The sequence below is a fragment of the Palaemon carinicauda genome, chromosome 1 (assembly GCF_036898095.1).
Source record: "Palaemon carinicauda isolate YSFRI2023 chromosome 1, ASM3689809v2, whole genome shotgun sequence".
Classification (NCBI taxonomy): domain Eukaryota; kingdom Metazoa; phylum Arthropoda; class Malacostraca; order Decapoda; family Palaemonidae; genus Palaemon; species Palaemon carinicauda.
The window spans coordinates 300,455,262-300,478,099 of NC_090725.1; the positions used below are offsets into that span (position 1 = coordinate 300,455,262).

A 22,838-nucleotide genomic window follows, 5' to 3' on the forward strand; every position below is an offset into this window, starting at 1 on the left:
CTTTACAGCTGGCCCCTTTTTAAGACATGATACATTTTTGGATAAATTTATCCTTTTATTAAATGTTAAGATTAAAACAGTTTAATATAGGCTTTACATTAGATCACATGTATGAATTTGGTTTCAAAGGCTCAAGCACTGGAACCTGTTACAGCATTCAGTGCCCCTGTGCAAATGGACGGCAAGATGGAAGAGGAAACGAAAATGGAGGTTCAGTCTAGTAGAAGGCTGCAAAGGGGGTGTAACTAGGGGACGAAAGAGCTCTATAGACCTTTGAGTAATATCTACAGCTCACAGCTTGAAGAGCTCAGACTTTACTGACCCTCTTCTGGGATTTTGGGCTTTGAACTTTGTGGAATTACTGTTAGCTTTTAGATATCCCGCATGTTCTCATGTAGGTTATAAATATAGTAATTATTACTAGTCAGAAGAATCTGCTATATTGAAAACATAACGTGTTGTAATCTGAACTAAAGACCTCAACACTACAAACAAAACACAATAGCTTTCTTATTATTCTTACGAAAATGCATTCTCAAGAAAGATACCATACTACCCTCAACTTACCCAACAGGTTTCAACAAAAACCAAAATTCTAATTGAAAAATTTTCTTATTTCTATACCGTATTCTGGTGATCGCAATCCTTCTTCTCCAGAAGCCCGGTTTAGTCGACACTTACCCATAAAATGTTAAAATTTTCCCATTTTCCTTTGCTTCAACAAATACATGCAATTAAAATGGGAATGGGACCTTTCTAGTAGTAAGTAGTAAGGTGGAAAACACATGGTTGTAATTGCTGATAATCTAGTATTCAGTTTTGAAGTCAACAATAACCCTCCTTTTGATACTATTGAGTTAGTGGGTAGGGTTGGTATGTATATGAATAATAGGCGAGTAAAAAAATAAGTAATTTTATATATAAAAAAAATTATTTCTATGCTCACATATGATTAACTAAATATCATTGATAATACTACTAAATTATACAACATTAGTTTTCAATTTCTAATGCTAAATTTCAGATTGACTTAAGTTTTTTGGAGATTTTTAATACAGTACTGTATAGTATTAAGTGCTAATTTATAATGCTATATTTCACTTCTGACTTACTGTATGATATTTAACATTACTCTGTGTTTGGCTATTTATACAACTCTAAATTTTACGTCTTGATTCGTGTTCTTAGGCAATTTTTAATACTGTACATTATTATTTGCTGATTTCAAATGCTAAATTTCATGTTTTGACTTGCACTTTTTAACATTATGCTCTGTTTGGTGATTGATAACTAAATTTCTCGTTTTGACAAATGTTGTGACCACACATCACCGGACATACCAGTTGTGGTCACGGTCGTGAGTCGGCAAGTATCTGAGGATCAATTAGCACATCTTTGAGTTAGAGACTAAATCAGAACAAAGTTGGAGAATTGAGGTGTGTAAACTGCCTTACAAGAAGCCACTTTTTCAATTGAGAAGGACAAGATACTTCTGAAGTTACCTTAAACTTTATTAGGTTTTATGTCTGCAATAATGTTACGTAAAGATTGCAAATGCTATACTTCCTAACTTTCATCACTGATTGAGTTTCCTCTTCTTCATTTTCCTGTCCTGAACATTAACTGAAAAAGGGGGTAGCAGTGGGAATTCGTAGACACGTATTAGATTTGTATTCACTATTGCCCAGTTAACGTTACTTGAGACAAGCTAGTGGCCAAAATTTTTGGCGAACTGCGAACACTGTTGTCTGAAACTTGATAAAACTTATTCAAATTAGTTGAATCTTCATTCATCTCTTCAGAATTTAAAAAGAAAATCATACGATATACCATGCCATCCACTCAAGTAATACTGTACGGGAATTTTTACAACCTTTATGGTGAAAAGCACTTACTTTAGCGAGCGGAGGGAAAATAGGTCAGTCCAATCTGCTCGGTCTCCTACCTCACAAGCTAATTCCGTGTTAAAGAGCAACTAGAATTGTTGATTGCAAGGGTTTGGCAGAAGGGAAAACTAAAGTATGTCAAGATTTCAAGACTAAGTGAGGCTTATGAGTCTGTGAGGCTTTCGAGTCTGTGAAGCGCATTTTACATTCAAAACCCTTACTGAATGAAACCCTATCATCATTAGAAAAACTATGGGGGGGGGGGGGTTGGACATGGTTTGATATGAACCAGAATTACCGAGCTAAGGGAGGAATCACTGGACTTCTGAAGTTTAACAAAGGAGGCAAATGATGTCATGAGGCTTATCCCTATTGAAAGGTGGTTGAACTTATGCATTGTCTAAAGGTGGAAGTGCGTTAATATCATCATCAGCCTTGTTAAAATCAACTAGCTTAGTCTTCCCCAGCTTCTCCACTGAACTAACATCAATTTCTTTTCTGCTTAGAACTGTTAACTTGATGGGCAACCGTTGAAAATACTTTTCCATGAAAGGTATCGAGTGAAACACACTCTTCACAACAATTATTTAAATCACAGTGATGCCCCCAACATAATACACAAAGGGAATGTGGGTTATGATCTCCCATAAATAATTCCCATGCATATTCGTGGTAATAATTGCTAACTAAACCAAGGGAAGACATATTTGAGTGCAGTAAATAAACAATCTAAAAAAGTGAAGAATTTAAGTGTGATCGCAGCCAGTCGGCAAAGATAACTGAAGACTAGATTAACAGCGATGACAACCTGGCCTTTTCACCTTTACTAATAAAGGTCCCATTCCCTTGTCTTTAACAAGTATTCATTAAAGGGAAAGAAAATATAAAAATTTCAAAATTAAATGTGTGTGTCGATTAAACAGGGCTTCTGGAGAAGCAATACGAACATCAGGAGATTCATGGAAATAATTAATACTTAATGAAATAGATTAAAAAGGCAAACCTATACGAATAAAAGTGGCACATGAACCACCAAAACTACATCTTACAGATTCACGTACCTGTAATTTGGCAGTGTGCTTTCTTGCGTGCCGGTCAATGAGAGAACTCCGCTGTCTAGTCTTCTTCCAGAGATAATAATACTTGACTAGTTGAGCTATTGTTTTGTCTGGTAGCTGGAGATAAATCATAAACTATAATTACTAAAGAGAGGGAGAATGAATTATAAGTACTTGTTTAGAAAATTTCGATGGCCTTCAAAACAAGTCCAGGAAACATAAAAAATTTAAAATTCTTAATATGTGAATTAATCTTCCGAAATGTTATGAAAGCATCAGGTCTAAGCCCTTAATTTTCTGTAAATTTATTCATGAAAAACTACTTACATGTCAGTTGCTTGTTTTCTTGTATGGTCATGAACAAAATTTAAACTTGCATATACTTTTATATTTACTATATAATCTTCTGAAAATTGGATAAGAGGAACTTAATTATAGTAGTTCTTAAATGGACAAGGTAAAGAGCTTACTTTTCTACTTACTGTATCACCTTTGTAAAGCCACCATTACAAAGCTTTTAATCTGACATGACTTTATCCAAGACTATCCTCTCATTAAACAAAGATGAAGACCAAAGCTAAAAAGATACTGTACTTGAACAAACACATGTATAAGATGCTTGTACCAACATAATGTTCACTCCCTAATACTGTACTTGAACAAACACATGTATAAGATGTTTGTACCAACATAATGTTCACTCCCTAATACTGTACTTGAACAAACACATGTATAAGATGCTTGTACCAACATAATGTTCACTCCCTAACACTGTACTTGAACAAACACATGTATAAGATGTTTGTACCAACATAATGTTCACTCCCTAACACTGTACTTGAACAAACACATGTATAAGATGTTTGTACCAACATAATGTTCACTCCCTAATACTGTACTTGAACAAACACATGTATATGATGTTTGTAACAACATAATGTTCACTCCCTATGCAACTCACCATCTGCCTTATTCGATGAAAACTTTTTCCATGGAACTGAAAAGCCTGCTCAAAGAGAACTTTATCCTCTGTTGTCCACTCATCAGGGAAAGGTGTAAAGTTTGCCAAGTCAGCTGTGGCTTTCTCCAAGTCATGGCGATGCCAAAACAGCATTCCAAGAGCCTGCTCCGCATTGTAACCATACTTGTCTTTGGCTAACCATATATACTGCTCCACTGAAAATAGAATTTTCATTGTAGATGATACAAACATTATAAATTGATCATGTCAAGGACCAAACACTATACACATCTGCCTTGAGGTATGGTATAGAAATACTAGAAAAATTCACGAATCACTTACAGCTTTCTTCATTGATTTCAAGCTTTGGGGCCCAAACCAGCAATGCTCGCTCAGGACACTGTTCAGGACGGCGCTCTGTTGCAAACAAAATATTATCATTATCAAAAGGGAAAAGATTATCCAGCCCAATTGGTCAAACTCAAATCTTAGAGAGCTAGTCTGAATAAATTTTGGAAGAAATACAAATAAATTACAATATTAAATCTAAGTAATAGAAAAGTTTATTAGAGTTAATGTATACAGAAATTTAAATTTCATTCATCAAACATGTTTCTTAAAAATCTTAAAATCTCATAAATGTTTACATTTATAAGTCAATTGAAACTCCCTCATGCTTTCTAAATCCGCTCATTAAGGCAAACTACCGAAGGATATTTCATATTTCCTAAAAGTAGCAATTATTACTTGATCTATCATTTTCCAATTAGCATACTCATTTTAATAGTTTTATTTGAAATAATTCTCTGATATCTTATTTACTGTTGAATCGCATATAAAAGGTAACTGGAATTTCATTCATGTTACCGATGCATAATAATTTATAATCTTTAGCTCTGTGGTGCTTGATTATAAAGCTTAGGAAATTATTTTTATTATGCTATAATAAAACTATATTCTCGATTTTCAGAAGCTTTGAAACGTTACCTTCGAAATTCAGCATTTACATTTAATTATGTTATTTTCCTTAGTAAAATAAATTTTTGAATATACTTACCCGATGATCATATAGCTGCATCCCTGCTGCCCGACAGAAAAAACCTACGGGCGGAATACGCCAGCGATCGCTATACAGGTGGGGGTGTACATCAACAGCGCCATCTGTCAAGTAGGTACTCAAGTACTCGATGTCAACAAAGAACCAATTTTCTCCTCTGTCCCCTGGGTCTCTATTGGGGAGGAAGGGTGGGTCCTTTAATTTATGATCATCGGGTAAGTATATTCAAAAATTTATTTTACTAAGGAAAATAACATTTTTCAATATTAAACTTACCCGATGATCATATAGCTGATTCACACCCAGGGGGGTGGGTAGAGACCAGCATTACATGTTGACATTATTATGAGCTAAGTATTCCGTATTTCATTTTAGCAGTTATTCAAAATAACAAGCATAAAATAAATAAGTACCTGGTAAGGAAGACGACTTGAACAATTACTCTGCCTTTTTAAGTACGTCTTCCTTACTGAGCCTCGCAATCCTCATAGGATGCTGAGCGACTCCTAGGCGCTGAAGTATGAAGGGCTGCAACCCATACTAAAGGGCCTCATCAAAACCTCTAATCTAGGCGCTTCTCAAGAAATGATTTTGACCACCCGCCAAATCAAGTAGGATGCGAAAGGCTTCTTAGCCTTCCGGACAACCCAAAAATATTTCAAGAGAAAGATTAAAAAGGTTCTGGAATTAGGGAATTGTAGTGGTGGAGCCCCCACCACTACTGCACTCGTTGCTACGAATGGTCCCAGAGTGTAGCAGTTCTCGTAAAGAGACTGGACATTCTTAAGATAAAAGACCCGAACACTGATTTGCTTTTCCAATAGGTTGCGTCGAATATACTTTGCAGAGATCTATTTTGTTTAAAGGCCACGGAAGTTGTGACAGCTCTAACTTCGTGTGTCCTTACCTTCAGCCAAGCTTGGTCTTCCTCATTCAGAAGGGAATGAGCTTCTCGTATTAACAGTCTGATAAAATAGGATAAAGAATTCTCTGCATAGGCAAAGATGGATTCTTAACTGAACACCATAAAGCTTCAGACGGGCCTCGTAAAGGTTTTTAAAATAGAACTTAAGAGCTCTTACAGGACATAATACTCTTTCTAGTTCATTTCCAACCATACGATAAGTTTGGAATATCGAACGATATTGGTCAAGGCCGAGAAGGCAGCTCATGTTTGGCTAGAAAACCAAGTTGTAGAACATGTAGCCGTTTCGGATGAGAATCCGATGTTCTTGCTGAAGGCATGAATCTCACTGACTCTTTTAGCTGAGGTTAAGCATATCAGGAAAAGAGTCTTAAAGGTGAGATCTTTCAGGGAGGCTGATTGAAGTGGTTCGAACCTGTCTGACATAAGGAATCTTAGAACCACGTCTAAATTCCAACCAGGTGTAACCAAACGACGCTCCTTCGTGGTCTCAAAAGACTTAAGGAGGTCCTGTAGATCTTTATTGTTGGAAAGATCTAAGCCTCTGTGACGGAAGACTGATGCCAACATGCTTCTGTAACCCTTGATAGTGGGAGCTGAAAGAGATCGTTCTTTCCTCAGGTATAAGAGGAAGTCAGCTATTTGAGTTACAGAGGTACTGGTCGAGGATACGGATACTGACTTGCACCAGTTTCGGAAGATTTCCCACTTCGATTGGTAGACTCTAAGGGTGGATGTTCTCCTTGCTCTAGCAATCGCTCTGGTTGCCTCCTTCGAAAAACCTCTAGTTCTCGAGAGTCTTTCGATATTCTGAAGGCAGTCAGACGAAGAGCGTGGAGGCCTTGGAGTACCTTCTTTACGCGTGGCAGACGTAGCAGGTCCACCCTTAGGGGAAGTGTTCTGGGAACGTCTACCAGCCATCGAAGTACCTCGGTGAGTTATTCTCTCGCGGGCCAGAGGGAAGCAACTAGCGTCATCTTTGTCCCTTCGTGAGAGGCGAACTTCTGCAGTACCTTGTTGACAATCTAGAACGGAGGGAATGCATATAGATCTAGATGTGACCAATCTAGTAGAAAGGCATCTATATGAACTACTACTGGGTCCGGGATAGGTGAGCAAAGTATTGGGAGCCTCTTGGTCATCGAGGTTGCGAAGAGATCTATGATTGGCTGGCCCCAGGTGGCCCAAAGTCTCTTGCATACATCCTTGTGGAGGGTCCAATATGTTGGAATTATTTGTCCCTTCCTACTGAGACAAACTGCTATGACATTCAAGTTGCCTTGGATGAACCTCGTTACTAGTGAAAAGTCTAGACCTGTTGAACAGGAGAGGAGGTCTCTTGCGAACTCGTACCATGTCAGAGAGTAGGTCCCTCCTTGCTTGGAGATGTACGTCAAAGCAGGGTGTTGACCGTGTTCACCTCCACCACTTTGCCTTGAAGGAGAGACCTGAAGCTTTTCCAGGTCAGACGTACTGCCAGAAGCTTCTTGCAGTTGAAATGTATTGTCCTTTGACTCGAGTTCCATAATCCCGAGCATTCCCTACCGCCTAATGTCGCACCCCAGCCTACTTCCGATGCGTCCGAGAAGAGAACGTGGTTGGGAGTCTGAACAGTCAGGGGAAGACCCTTTCAAAGGGTTAGCGACTGAAGCGGAACCATTTACCATCCCTGGAAGCATTGTTATGCTTTAATTAAAGTCCATAGGAGGCTAAGCAGCTTAAGGCTCCTCTCCAAATGACAGAGTCCTCAAAGGAATATCAGAAGGAGGGAGAACAGCACTTTCTCATCTACAGGAACCATGTCCGAGAAAAGCTAGGTATCTCAGTGAGGGTATCACTGGTGCATAAGCAGCAGACCAGAAGGCAACGTTATGTAACTGCTTGACAGTCTGTGAACTGTCAAAAACTGAACTGTCAACCACAACAGGTGCGTGAGGACATACAGCACTGGTGCATTAGTAGCAGACCAGAAGGCAACATCATGTAACTGCTTGACAGTCTGTGAGCTGGCAACAACCAAAGCTGTGTGGGGAAGCCTCAACTCCTGACTGACTAGTCTGCTGCGGGCGAGTGGCGGTAACCACAGTGGGTTGCGGAGGCTGACACACCGTGTCAAAACACGGCAGCTTGTGGTAGCTCACGCACGGCAACGGAGTGCTCCGTGAGCATGCGTCTGGCAGGGTCGACTGCGCATGGGTGGAGGAGCTCTCACAACAAGAGTGTGGGAGCAGGCAGCCATGCTGGGCGCACAACCGTGGCAGGTTGTAGGCAAACGGGTGTATCGTCAACCTTCTCCGCAGTCGGAGCAGGCAACAACCAAAGCGGAGTGGTGGTGCGTGGTGGGGACTGCCGTGGGTTGCGGAAACTAACGCATCGCGTCAAAACACGGCAGCTTGGCTCCACCTTCCCACTGCTGATGCGGTAGCTCACGCATGTTAACGGAGGGAGCCGCACGTCGGCTAACGTTAACATGCGTCTGGCAGGGTCGATTGCGCATCGGAGGTGGAGCTCTCCGCAGCCGGAGTGTGGGAGCAGGCAGCCTCAGCGTGAGCTGGGCGCACAACCGTGGCAGGTTGTAGGCTAACGAGAGCAGGGTAAACCTTCTCCGCATGAAACTCCTGCATAACCGCAGTTAACTGAGTCTGCATAGACTGCAGTAAAGACCACTTAGGGTCTACAAAAAACGGCAACAAACGGAGCTACTGTCCGTTGTGACTGAGGGTCTAAAACAGCTGGTGCGGCAACAGACGGAGTTACTGCCTGTTGCGGTACCACCTTGCCTCTCTTGGGAGGTGTGCAGTCGTCGGATGACTGCAGCGAGTCCGAACTGACCCAGTGGCTACACCTAGGCCGTTGGACTTGCGCGGAAGGGACCGACTTGCACTTAAAAACTGCAAGATTTGGTCCATGGTTTCTACGAGAAACCTCTTCCGCAGACGAGGAATAAATGGGCTCTCTCGTCTTTGTGTGGGTGGGGTGATCACGTCGGCAACGTGTGTAGATACGCCCGAAACCACGGAGGGAAAAACGTCTGTTCGTCAATCAAGGCCTGTGGAACCCATAAGTCGTTCGACATTACTTCTCCCCTGGGCTTGGGAGCTTGTAAGAGGTCCCGGACTAGGTGAACAACTGGCACGAACAGACGAACCCTCGTACGCAACACTGTAACACTTTGCGCATATCACTTTATCACTTTTGATTTTCTGTTTGCACTTATTTCACTGAAATCGAAACTTTAACTGATTTCTACCTGAAACACGCAATCCTATCCTTCATTAAAAGGTAGTAATTGCGAAAACAGTTTTACAATGCAACAGAAAAACATAAATAAAGATAAAGAATTCAGTGGCTGGAAAAGAGACTAAACACTAGATCAAATAAACTACGTTTACAATCTCTCACCGCATAAAGCCTGGGAACAAGAATAAAACTCTAGAAACGTTTTACCTTCTTCCCTTACAGCGACTAGGGAGAAGAGTAAAAAACGAATTCAGTGGCTGGAAAAGAGACTAAACACTACATCAAATAAACTACGTTTACAATCTCTCACCGCATAAAGCCTGGGAACAAGAATAAAACTCTAGAAACGTTTTACCTTCTTCCCCTACAGCGACTAGGGAGAAGAGTAAAAAACGAGAACAACGTTACCCGCTTGAACGAAACGTTTATTCTCCTCTCTCTCCCTCCGTCTCTATCTCTCTCTCTCTTCTCTCTTGACTTAGCACCTGAGAGAAGAGCCCAAATATATATCGTTAAAACATGTTATATGTTAAAGGAAAAAACTGAAAGGTTTCCCAAATAAAAAGTTCCTTTATTTAGAATTTAAACCATTTAAGCTAAGAAAGAATGAACTAAACGCTAGAATCGGTTTACTCTTACTGCAACGTGAAACCGTGAAACACTCTCTCTCTATCGTAACGATAGAGCGCAAGTTGAACGTTCTGAACGTCAACAACTGCAGAGACTAAAAAACTAAACGTTAGTTCATCTTTGAAAACAGTACGAGACTATCAAAGAAATTCTTTCATAAAACATTAAAATTAAAAAGTATTAAATTCTTAAAAGGTTAAATACGATATGACGGGCTCAATGTTAATTAACTTCGGTTCCAAGTAAGGACCGCCTACTATTAGGAAAGGTCGCATATAAACAAACATAAAAATTAATTTTTATAAGTTTATAATAAATGGAAAGTTAATCGAAGAGGCCTATAAAGGCGGAGAGATATAAAATATAACTTGTTAAGCAAAATTACCAAAAACCTAAACACACTTCTGTCTAAGGGAAGGGTCGGCCATTTAAAAGTGAAAGAGAGTCCATACTCTCTTCGACACCAAAATTAAATCTATCCAAAACGAGTTCAAGTTTTGAAATGAAGATAAAACCCCTGCATAGCGAAAGCTCAAAACTGGAATAGTGTACTTCACCAAATCGTTGTGAAAACAAATCCAGTTAGGGACGGCGTATTTAGTAGGTCTTGCCAGTGGCACGACAGAGGGAAAATTGGTTCTTTGTTGACATCGAGTACTTGAGTACCTACTTGACAGATGGCGCTGTTGATGTACACCCCCACCTGTATAGCGATCGCTGGCGTATTCCGCCCGTAGGTTTTTTCTGTCGGGCAGCAGGGATGCAGCTATATGATCATCGGGTAAGTTTAATATTGAAAAAACGCGATTTAAGCACTCATAGGTTCCCACTAAATTTCCTTTTTGTTTCCTCCAGTTTCGGCTACAGCTTTCCCTGATTCCAAACAGATTATCATTATTAACCCTTTTACCCCCAGGCTCTTTGGAAATTTCTAACCCTTAACCCCCAGGGGTTATTTTTTTTCCCAGCACATTTTGCAGTATATTTTTTTTAAATTGCTCTAACAGCCTTAATTTTTGTCATAGAGAGGTCAGGTTGGTCTCATTCTCTTGGAAAATGCCTGAATTTTTTCAAAAAATTATCAAAAATATGAAAAAAAAAATTTTTATAGCATTTTTTTGCAAGTACGTACCGGTACGTCCATGGGGGTAAAGGGATGGGTTTTGTGAAACGTACCAGTACGTCCTTTGGGGGTAAAAGGGTTAATATCATTATTACTGTACTTGCTAAGCTTCAACCCTAGTTGGAAAACCAGGATGCTATAAGCCCAAGGGCTCCAACAGGGAAAGATAGCCCAGTGAAAGGAAATAAATCAACTACTGTATATGAGAAATAATGAATATTGTTTGTTTTTCTCACGTACATTTACAGCTTGTTAGTTTATATTCATATTTGAGGATATTTTCTCCATAGTGAATAAGGGTATTATGTAAAAATGTCAGCCTTATGATACTGTACTTTGTTTACTATCATACGATAATTGAAATACAAGCAAAACAGTAGTTATTTGATTCGATAGTTCATAACAAAATAGCTCTTTTGTTGTTCGGTGGTTATTGTGTCTGTATGCGTTTACGCAATGATTATAACGTTACTAACAATACTTTTATCATTATCTTTTAATTTTCTAACCTAATGAAGATGGGAAAAAGAAAAGGAGTAAAGAGGTTAGTCCATTGTAATTTGGTTTCTCAAGAAGTAACTCGAATGATACACAATATTTTGTGGGTTAAAATTTGAGGGTCACACAATACGTGAGATCGGCTGTTACCTGAGTATATACTGTTAAAATTAAAAACAAATTATAATAGGCCATTCTATTTACCTACTCACTGACGGAGGCCGCAATATTTGAATTTCTCGACCAACAGGGTGCGCTATAGCAGTCATTTATGGCGCGATAAAGGTAATTGAGCACATTTTTAAGCATGAGTCATAGTAATAAAATGCTATAGTATAGGGTTAAGTGTAATCAATCTAAAATGTATGAGAAAAATATTCAACAGCCTTATAAAGAGTGTATTTACTCGTTACAACCGAAGACCAAAGTGAAGTGGCTTTAACAGGAAAGTGGGCTGGGATATTAGCCCGAGCTTCCCACTTGTTGTTAACTAACTTGTTCGTAATTTTAATGGTCATTCACACTCCGTTAAAGGCAATCTCCATTTTAAAGGTCAAAAGATTTGTATATGCATTGAAACAAATTAAAATCATCTCTGTACTGTAATGGGAAAAAAAATCAACAGAGAAATAAATAAGCCAGAATATAAGGGATGGTCACCAGTTAAATTACACAACAGGTTGAAAAGACACAATTTATCTACATCGGCTTCCATCTTTAAAACTACATAATTGATTTGGTTGAATTTACATTGCATCTATGAAATATGGGCAATAAAGCCAGATGCCAAGGCTGGGGAAAATAATCAGCAAAGAGGTGCAGCATGAGGAAAAACCATCATAGTTGTACTATGATTTATAAGTTGAAAGAGAATGGACAGCAAGATGGAGGAAAAGAAATGAGAACAGAGGTAAAAAGAAAGTGAAGGCAACGAAGTCTAAGAGATTCTTCGCCATAGGGGTCTTCCTCAAGGGCGAAGAAACCTCAGACTTCTTCTCTCGCCCCCAATCTCTTCCCGAAGCTCCTGTTCACTCTGTCTCATACAAAGGACAGTCAAGTAGGAGCCTAGATACAGACACCCTTAAACAATGGGTGCAACGACGACACTCCGCCTCTCAGGGTGGCGTGTGTTGTGACAACTGTGACCTTTCTTTAGGTTAAGTATCATAAGTGGGTTTTGTACCAGATTAAATTTCATTGATAGGAATTAGTAAAAAATTATAAAAGAGAGGAAAATTTACCTTGTGCAGGTAACATTGAAGGAATTTCAGCCTGATAGGCCTTCCCAACTCGCATTCCACTATCTGAAATGGAAAATCAGTGTAGCATAAGTACAAAAACTCTTTATACAATATCATTTTATATAATATATGCATTATATAACATACCATATCACTTATTCTATTAGTAGCATAAAAACAAGCTTGAGAAAATTTTTAAGTAGTAATTCAACCTTCCTTGGGTATTAAATACCTGCGATGGTGATTGGTATATATATACAGAATAATATACATACATTTATTTATATATATATATATATATATATATATATATATATATATATATATATATACATTATATATATATATATATATATATATATATATATATATATATATATATATATATATATATAATACATTATATATATATATATATATATATATATATATATATATATATATATATATATATATATAATACGTTATATATATACTGTATATATACTGTATATATATGTGTGTGTATATATATATATATATATATATATATATATATATATATATATATATATATATATATATATATATATCAATCACCATCACTGGTATTCAATAGCCAAAGATAGCTGAATTACTAACAATATTTTTTTCCTAAGTTTGTTTCTATACTACTAATAGAATAAGTGATATGGTATGTTCTCTAAGTATATCAGAATAAATGACTCAAATTTAGATTACTTCTCAAGAACAATATAAAAAATAATAACTTAAGATATATAATTCCTATCATTTATATGTTAAATTCTTACAATTCTTATCAAGACTAGTGGGTAAAATTTTGTATACCATGTATCATCAAAAAAATTTAAAATACAGTATATATTAACCATCATAACAACAAAATTTATCAACTCAACATGAAGGAATAAAGGCTTCATGCAAAATGGGGGTGGTATCATACTCCAATTAAACTGTCTCATCACCACTGCCATTAACTTCCTCCCCAATTTCAACTTATACATAACAGCAATAACATAAAATATGACAAATTCGTAGATAATTTGTATTTTTCCTAACTTTACAAACCCTAGCTATTTAATAGGGGTATTACTTTCGGCGTAGCTGAAATGACTAGCCATTAAAATTTTAGCAAGGGTTAACTACCCACACTGCTAGTTAGCGGGGGTAGGGGAGGGTATCTTGCTACTGCTCCCCCTCACACACCTGTGATTGAGCTCACTTTCCTTGGAGGTAGGACTTCAAGGGGGGATAGGGCTGGTGGGCAAGTTTGTTTAAATAGCCAAGGTTTGTATAGTTATGAAAAATCAAAAATTTTAAATAATCTTTATTTTTCCTAACATACTCACCGAGAACTACTTTTCTTGGAGTCACTTGTGATCTCTCAATCTCGACCAAGGTTTTTCCCGCCGTTACCCCCCTTACTCCGTTCTATATAGTTATGAAAAATACAAATTATCTACAAATTTGTCATTTCTTCCGTAACTGGAATACAACCCACGCTATTTAAAAGGGGTGACTCACCCATTAGGTAGGGTGGACGTCCCTGCCAATCTAGCTTTTGGCTTTACCCGGATGCTCCTTATCTGGGTATGTCAGTACTCAAAAATAAGGATTCCCTGCACCTCTCCAAAACCTTGCTATGCAAGGTCCGCGGCCTACGCAAGCTGTGTTGAGGTATATAGAAGTGTGACCGTCCAGGTAAAGTTATTCCGAGTTCTTTAGAAGGAGAAACTGTGTAACCAGGACTTTCCCAATACCACCTCGCCAGGGTATGGGGACGCAACAGTATTAGTCTTAATACTAGGTACACAAGGGAGCCTGGTTTACCTGCAGTGGTCTGAGGTCAGCTGTGCAGAGAATCCAGAATACTGCTTTCCCTAAGAGAGGGGAGGATGAAGAAAAGAATAAGGTCCAGTCAAACCTTTTCATTCCCGCAGACTAAAACCAGGTAACAATGCCCTCAACCTTCTGCTACTTGTCCAATAAGGAGCTTGAGGTCTTAAACCAGCTGTTGTGCAGCCACCACAGGACCGATAGCGAACGTATCGAGTCTCCGGTGGGTCATGTCTTGTAGCTAGGGGATGTGAATGTGGTCTCACGATTCCACACCCAACCCGCGAAGAACCTACGTCACTGAGAAGTTTCTCTTGAATGCCAGGGACATAGCTACATCCCTGACATCATGAGCTCTGGGACGATGTGAAGGAGGAGAGTCTGGATTCAATGCAAGGTCTATGACCTTGCGAATCCATGCTGAGATGGTGTTCTTGGTGACCCAGAAAGACGGCCTTCATCTCTAGATTTATGTGGAGGTACTTTTCTGACTCTGACCAGAGGCCTGAGGTCGTGTGTTGCAGCACGTGGGCCCTCCAACCTTTTTTTGAAGCATCTAAAAACAGCATCAAATCCGGGAGAGGACGAGAAGACCCACTCCCTTTCGTACATTCTCGTCTGTCATCCACCACTGGAGGTCTGTCAGTTCCACAGGTCCCATGGGGATCTGGATGTCCAGGGAGTCGTGTGCTTGATTTCACCGGGACTTGAGTCGCCACTGGAGGGATCTCATCCTGAGGCGACCATTGGGAACTACATGGGCCAGCGATGAAAGGTAACTGAGGAGACGTAGCCACGATTGGGCTGGAGGTTTTTCTCATCTCAGAAAAGGTCTTGCAACCTTTCTCAGCCTTGCTATCCTGTCGTCTGATGGGAAGGCTTTGTGGAGAATGGTGTCTACAACCATGCCTAAGTATACCTGTGGGAAGCAGAGAGGACTTCTCGAGATTTATCAGGATCCCCAGATCCTGGCACAGTCTCAGAAGTTTGTCTCGGTGTTGAAGAAGGGTTGACACCGAGTCTGCTAGGATTAGCCAGTTGTCCAGATAACGGAGACGGATGCCAATCCTGTGTGCCCAAGATGACACTAGGGTAAACACTCTGGTGAAGACTTGTGGTGCTGTGGAAAGACTGAAGCACAGCACCTTGAACTGGTATATTCTGTTGTCTAGGCTGAATCTTAAGTACTGTACTTCCTTGAAGACGGATGGACTGGGATCTGGAAGTACGCATCCTTTGGGTCCAGTGCGCACATGAAGTCTTGCGGTCTTACTGCTAGTCTGACCGTGCCTGCCGTCTCCATGCTGAACGGAGTTTGTTTGAAAAACTTGTTCAGAGCTGAGAGGTCGATGACTGGTCTCCAGCCTCCATACGCCTTCTTTACAAGAAAGAGTCGACTGAAGAAACCTGAGGATCCGTCGAGGACCTCTTGAAGAGCGCCCTTCTTCAACAGGGTCTGGACTTCTGCTATTCGTCCCATGGCAAGGGAGTTCAATGACACAGGATTCCTGGTCAGGGGAGGTAGAGATGTTATGAATGGGACGCGATATCCCAGACTGATCACGGAGATTGTCCAGGAATCGGCCCCAAGTTCCTTCCACCTGTTTGCTCAACTTTGTAGGCATCCCCCCACTAGTGGAAATGCAGGGGGACTGCTTATCCTAGCATTAGCGGCCTCGGCTGCTCCCTCTTAGGATTTTTCCCTCCCCTGGAGGACTTTTTGCCTTTCCTATCTTTGACAAGAAAGGGCTTAAGACACCGTTGTCTTCGCTGCAGTTTTTGTCGTCGTTGTGGTCTTGGTTGGACGGGACTGCTGTGGTGCTGGAGGTTTATAGGGCTTAGATGTTAAAGCCCTGTGGAGGAGGGAGTCTTGATGAGACTTCCTCCACCTCTCAGCAGCATGTTCCACATCCTTAGGCTCAAACAGATGGGACCCCTCTATGGAGGAATGTCTGAGCCTATTGATCTCGACGCTAGGGACCTTCTGGTGGAACCTCTCAGCTACTGCATCTCGACGTTTCAAGATGGTATTTGCCCACAAGTTTGAGACTTGGTGGGCCAGAAACTCAATAGTGCGAGTACCTGAGAGAAGGAAGGTTTCCATAGCCTTCCTGGTACTGTACGTTCCTTGGAGAAATCCTCTGATCGTATTAGGATACTTAAGGTCCCTAACCAGATATCAAGCCACGAAGTAGCTTGCATAGCATATTTCGTGACCTTCTGGTTAAGGATCTCGGCTGCCGAGAACGAGACCTGCCGGTTGGAGTTTCTCAAGAGGGATTCCCCTGGGCTGCCGAGAACGAGACCTGCCGGTTGGAGAGTTTCTCAAGAGGGATTCCCCTGGTTAGCTCTTCCAGCGAGTGGTGAAGAGGAAGAGCTGAACTGGCTCCTCCAGGATCTCAAAGTACCTCCTCTGATGTACGCGAGGAGATGGGAGAAGCTTGTTCATGGTACCAGAACAGTTGGAGGAGGCAAACTCGGAGAGCTGCTGGGCGATCTTGTCCCTGGTACTCTTCACCCCTTGAGACTAGACCAGGGCTGCACTGGTCTTTGAGGGTTTTTGAGTACCAAAGATGCTGTCTAGGACTGTGTCTTTGCCCTCTCGAGGGGGGATCTCTGGGTCGAAAAACCCGTTGAGAACCCTCAGAGTCAGAACCTGCCAGAATGCATGTTCTGACTCCTGCTGGTCTCCTCCTGTTGCAGGACTTGCAGTGAAGTCTCCTTCTGTCCCCAAAGGCTCTTCTTTGGGAGAGTCGTGGACATTCCCTGAGTGGCTGGCTGGCTGGCTCCATTCTAGCCCTAGTGGAAGACTTCAGCATGGTTTTGGAGTCTATGGATTCCTTCCGGGGAAGGAGGTAAGACTCCAACATCGATGTGTGTGGCATATCCCTTCTGTTCTCAGACTGCGGAGAACTCTCGGCGTGGAGAGATTTCCTCCATTGGTGCGATGGAGGAGTCTCTCTCTTCGCGTGGTTCCCTAGGTGACGGGAGATCTTCGTCCGACAGGGGTGGAGAGTTTGTCTGAGGAACAGGAGGAACTTGCCTCGATGGCCTCCATGGAGTCAGCTTCGCCCTCGGGGAAGTGACCGCATCCGAAATTCCTCTTCTCCTCTTCAAAGGGGTAGAGGAAGCCATGGTTCCATGCCTTAGATTTAGAGCTATAGGTCGCTCTGAAGAGCGATCAGACAGGACTGGCTTGAAAGCCTGGGTTACGGCTCTGATTAAGGCACTGAACCAGGGCTGCTGGCTGACAGACGCACTGTCAGACAGATCCCCTGAAGGGAAAGGGACCGAAGGTTCCCTGGGAGGAGTTACTGGAATAGGTGGGTTAGCCTTAGAAGGTAGCATAGGGATCCTGAACCCCTCTGCATGAAATTGTTTCCCTTCTCCCAAAATGTGCGATAGTATGCGCTTGCGGGGAGGGGAATGAGGCGATGGAGACCTTGGCGGATGACGTGCCTGTTGGTGCGCATGCTCTCGTGCAGGAGAATATTGGCGCTCGCGCGAGGGAGAATAACGGTGCTCGCGCGAGGGGGAATGTTGGTGCTCGCGCGAGGGGGAATGTTGGTGCTCGCGCGAGGGGGAATATTGGTGCTCACCCGCGGGAGAATGTTGGCGAGCACGCGCGCAGGAGTGTGTTGGCGCGTGTTCGTAAGAGAGAGAGTGCGCGCAGGTGAGGGCGGCAACATGGTTGTCGCCTCACCTACGAACTTGTGCACAGGAGAGTGATGGCACACAGGATTTTGCTGGCGCATTGGTTGGCACGCAAGATGGCGCATAGGAGAGCGCTGGTGCGCAGATGAACGTTGGTGCGCAGATGAACGTTGGCGCGCAGGAGATCGTGGGCGCAGGGCGCATAGGTACAGGAGAGCACTGGCGCGCAGGAGAGCGCAAGTGCGCTGTAGTGTGCTGGCGTGTAGGCGACCCTGGGCGTGTTTGCGCAGGGTGCGCAGGTGATAGTGGGCGCGTGTGCGCATGGCGCAAGAAAGCACTGAAGATCAGGAGACTGATGGCGCGTAAGCGCATGTTGGCGCACAAGCGCATGAGGCTGCTGACCTCTGTGAGGGCGAGCGGGATGAGTGGTGCGCTGAAGCGTTGTTGATTGATGAGCTACTGGTGAGCGCTGGTCAGGGCGCGTAGGGCGAGAGTGATGGCGCGCAGTGGCGCACTTTGGAGGCGCTTTATTAGGCTCATACAGGAACGGCGATGGAAGGTCGTCAGGTCTGTTAAGATGGATGGTCGACGTATCCTATAAAAGGACGACCACCCACCGAAGGAGATCGCGAACGATCTGCAGAGAGGTCCAGGACCGAAGTCACAAGACTGGTTGCAGGTGCAGTGATAGACGATTGAAGGTCTAGAGGATCCTCTGCGGGGGACTGCATTGAAGACGTTGAACCAAAGAGGTACCTCCTCACTGCAGGTGAAGGAAGGCTTCTAAGGCGAAGAGGAAGGTGAGCCTTCCGATGGATGCGCCCTCTGGGGGCCATTGGATCAGCAAGTTGACTGTCAGCATTCCTCCGAAGAGGAGTCTCTGTAAGTGAACTCCCCCGAGGGGAAAGAAACACTAGCAGGAGAGGACGATGATGAACTTAAGTTTCCCCCTCGGAGGATGGTCAGGAACAGGGAAAACTAAGTCGGCAGCTACAGTTGTAGAGTTTGTAGCGGCAGAGGAGATGGGTGATGTCGCATGAGACACCTCTGACACAACAACGTTGACAAGAGTCAGGGAATCTACCTCTGACGGCGACGAAAATTGCTTGACAGAAGCACCCATGCAGATGAACTCAAGCAGTGCCTACGGGTTCGCCCCAAATCTGAAATATGGAAGTTAGTGACAAGGCCTCACCCGGGGGGAGAGGTGGTGCTGCTTCGCTAGGGGAAGCAACCTCATCTCTTAAGACCCGGGGTTGGTCAGAAATAAATTGGTCTACGCTACTACTCGACGGTCTCTCGAAAGAGACCGACCAAGTAGGAGCTACGGAGGAGGTTTGGGCGACGGAAGAAGAGGCCTTGGGTTTTCCTCCCTTCGAAGCAACCTTCGAAGAAGACATATCCCGATTGGACTTCTTCCGCTGTCACGAAAACAACTCCCACTGGAAGGAAGACCACTCACTACACTTGTTGACACTATCACACCGTTGACCTCTGCAAGAAGGACAAAGGGCATGACGATCAGTCTCGACCGCTGACATAAATGTTCCACAGGGGCGGTCGGAGAGTCCAGGGTAGGTGCGCATGGTCGCAGAAGTCAACTTCACACACACTCAGTCTAAGAAAAAAAGAGAAAAATAAATGGCGTTGATGACTGCCAATTGTCGGCGAGGATGAAAAACAGCAACGACCGTCCACCAACTGAGCCGAAAGCAAAGTGAGCTCAATCACAGGCGTGTGAGAGGGAGCGGTAGCAAGCTACCCTCCCTACCCCCCCAACTAGCGGTGTGGGTAGTTAACCCTCGTTAAAAATTAATGGCTCGTCATTTCAGCTACGCTGAAAGTAATACCCCTATTAAATAGCGTGGTTTGTATTCCAGTTACGGAACAAACTGAATTTATGGTTATTGGAAGAAAAAACAGATTAAGAAACTTGTGAAACATCCAAACAAACATAAATAACAACTCAGTCCCGATATCTAGTAAGGTTCGTGACCTAGGGGTATCTCTCGACTGTAACTTGTCTTTCAAGGTTCAAATAAATAATGTAGTATAAGCCACTGGATATCCTCTCAGAAACAATGCTTTTATAAAGAAGTATTGAAGAGCTATGGGAGTTGCTATATGCAAATGATTTGGAGATCAATGCTGAAAATGAGGAAGACTTGCAAAAAAGGGTTGTACAGTGGTAAAAAACATTGGAAAGAGGTGGTTTGAGGGTAAATGTGGATAACACTGAAGCTATGAAGAGTAGTAAGGAAGGTAGAGACAAAATAGCCATACATGACAGTAGAGGCTTAACCATAAAACACATGGAACAATTTAGGTACTTGGGATCTACTATAAGTCAGGAGGGAGGATGTGACGCTGAAATTGACAATAGGATAAAAGCAGCCTGGAGGATGTGGAGGGAGGTAGCAGGAGTAGTAAATGATAAGAAAATGGCAATAAAGATGAAAGTCAATAACTATAGCGCAGTAATAAGACCAGTGCTAATGTATAGATCAGAAATGTGGGCCCTGAGACAAAAAGAGGAAACAAAGTCTGAGTAAAGAGAGATGAGAATGTTGAGATGGATTATGGGAATAACACTGCTTGAATGATTGCAAAACAATAAAATAAGAAGAACAGTAGGTGTAGTAAAGATTACACAGGTGGTAAGAGTGTCACAACTGAGACGGTGTGGCCTCATGCTGAGGATGGATGGTGGGAAGGAAGTGAAGAGGCCTTGGGAGGAACCTGTTAGGGAGTGAAGATCAAGAGGGAAGCAGAGAATTAGATAGCAAGAGAGGGTGAAGGATAATATAGAGAGAAGAGGTTTGGTGGAAGAGGATGCCCTTGATAGAAAGTATTGGAGAGGAGGCATTAGGAAACAGACCCCTTGATGTAAGGATGACGATGGGAATGAAAAAAATCTGGATGAATATTCTGTTACAAACTTATGACAAACTGTGTTATTACCAGAATTGACTACATAATAACCAAATGAGCAAGACTGATAAAAAGCATTCCTCCCCGAGAGAGGATTACTCCTATACCAATTGCATTACACTGGCTGCCTATTAACGATATTAGAGAGTACAAGATATATGCAATATTTCATCAAATTATGAGAACCAGACATCCAAATTATTCTCAATAGCTTCTAATACATAAAAAACCAAAGTTGCCATTTAAAAGATCGCCTGAACGCAACTGGTAAAATAAATCTTTTCCAATTGTGCAGCCAACGAGTAAGTGTGGAAACGGGAATAATTACAGATGGGGGGTGTATGTATGATAGCCGCCACCTGTTTGTAATATTATAGCTAACTTAAAATACAGCAGTGTAAGGGGGGGGGTCACAGGGTGTTACCCCCCCCCCATTAGGTATGTTGGTAAGGACGCGGCTTGTAGGTTAAGTTAGGGCGGAAAATTTAGGTCAATTGATGTCCATTTTTAATCCACACAGGAAGAACTGGCCGCTGATATACGAAGACTCCAAAATAAAAAAAGTTCCTTCTAGACAAGATACTAGGACTTTTAATAACCTGAGGACTATCTCCTCTAAGTGCTTCGATAATGTAGATTTAACAATATACAGGCAATACCCTGTATTTTTCATGAAATACCTATGTGTATAAAATAAACTCATATTGTCAGTCCTGTAATGCGTAATGTTCCCGTGTCATAGGACCATGAAAGAAAGGTAAGGTAAGTTTGGTTTTCATGTCACGTGAAGAATTCTGATATCAGAGTTTCCCTTTTCTAAAGGAAACCCCCAGAGTCAAGCCTGAGACACCAAGTGACACCCACTTGGATGCTTTATACTTATTTGTGAAATTATATCGATACAGGATGTACGAAAAGTGGTTTTCACCCACGCCTAAAAGAAAGAATTAATACGCAAACGGTAGGAAAAGAGGGATGGTGTATTTACTAATATTAAAATACCACATGAAATGTGAAATATCACAATAACAAAGATTGTGCCAAAACAACACACAATAAATAGATTGCATCCTATTCAAATTTTACTTCAATATCAGGGCCGTAGGCATATCTTTTACCAACCTCCATCCTTCTCTACGTCTTCACAATTGCCGGAGACGTGTCCATTACTGGGACTTGGCCCTCGGGATTTTTTATCTTCTTTGACTTCCGCAGTATTCTTACTGCTCGCCGTGACCATCTTGTGGGGCTTAATTTTGAAGGTGGAGGTATAAACCAGCTTTTACAAGAAAATCTTAGGAGATGGGATGATGGTGTTCCTTCCCTAGATCCGACGATACCTTCCTCTGGTACGTAAACAAATGTTTGTACCGTACATTTATCTGAACTCGAATATTTATTTGTACAAACATTGTTTATACTCTCATTTTATATCTAATTTCACATCATAGTGTCTATAATATTATTTATTGTTTGTTTTTAATGTATAAATTAAACGTAATTCATCCTTTGAAAAAGGCAGAACATGGTAGAAAAAGCTCGATTTTTCATACGGTTACTACGGTTCATAGCTACTTGATTAACTTTTTTCAGGTATCATGTTATTATTTATTTCAGAAAGGCTTTTGCATATAAAGATTACTCTTATAATGACTATATTTAATCATTCATGTATATTAATGTATCATTAAATCACGATACCTAGTCTTAAGATAAAAACATTATTGAAAATACAAGATAACTTGACTGGAAGTCTTAGGATCACAGGAACTTAAACCAGCTGTAAGAGGCTGAGCTA

At 41.7% G+C, this 22,838-nt stretch overlaps 1 protein-coding gene across 2 annotated transcripts in view; it reads right to left on the reverse strand.

The window, feature by feature from the left end:
* LOC137658243 (REST corepressor 2-like) overlaps positions 1-22,383 on the reverse strand; it is a 56,383-nt gene extending 34,000 nt beyond the window's left edge. For both annotated transcript variants that reach the window (XM_068392928.1, XM_068392925.1), the window contains exons 1-5: positions 22,163-22,383; positions 12,620-12,682; positions 4,248-4,322; positions 3,906-4,120; positions 2,948-3,061 (exon numbers count right to left, since the gene is read on the reverse strand). In XM_068392928.1, the coding sequence (XP_068249029.1) occupies positions 2,948-3,061; positions 3,906-4,120; positions 4,248-4,322; positions 12,620-12,682; positions 22,163-22,280 (585 nt within the window). In that variant the 5' untranslated portion in view covers positions 22,281-22,383. The remainder of the gene's footprint in view (positions 1-2,947; positions 3,062-3,905; positions 4,121-4,247; positions 4,323-12,619; positions 12,683-22,162) is intronic.
* Between the last annotated feature and the right edge of the window lie 455 nt (positions 22,384-22,838).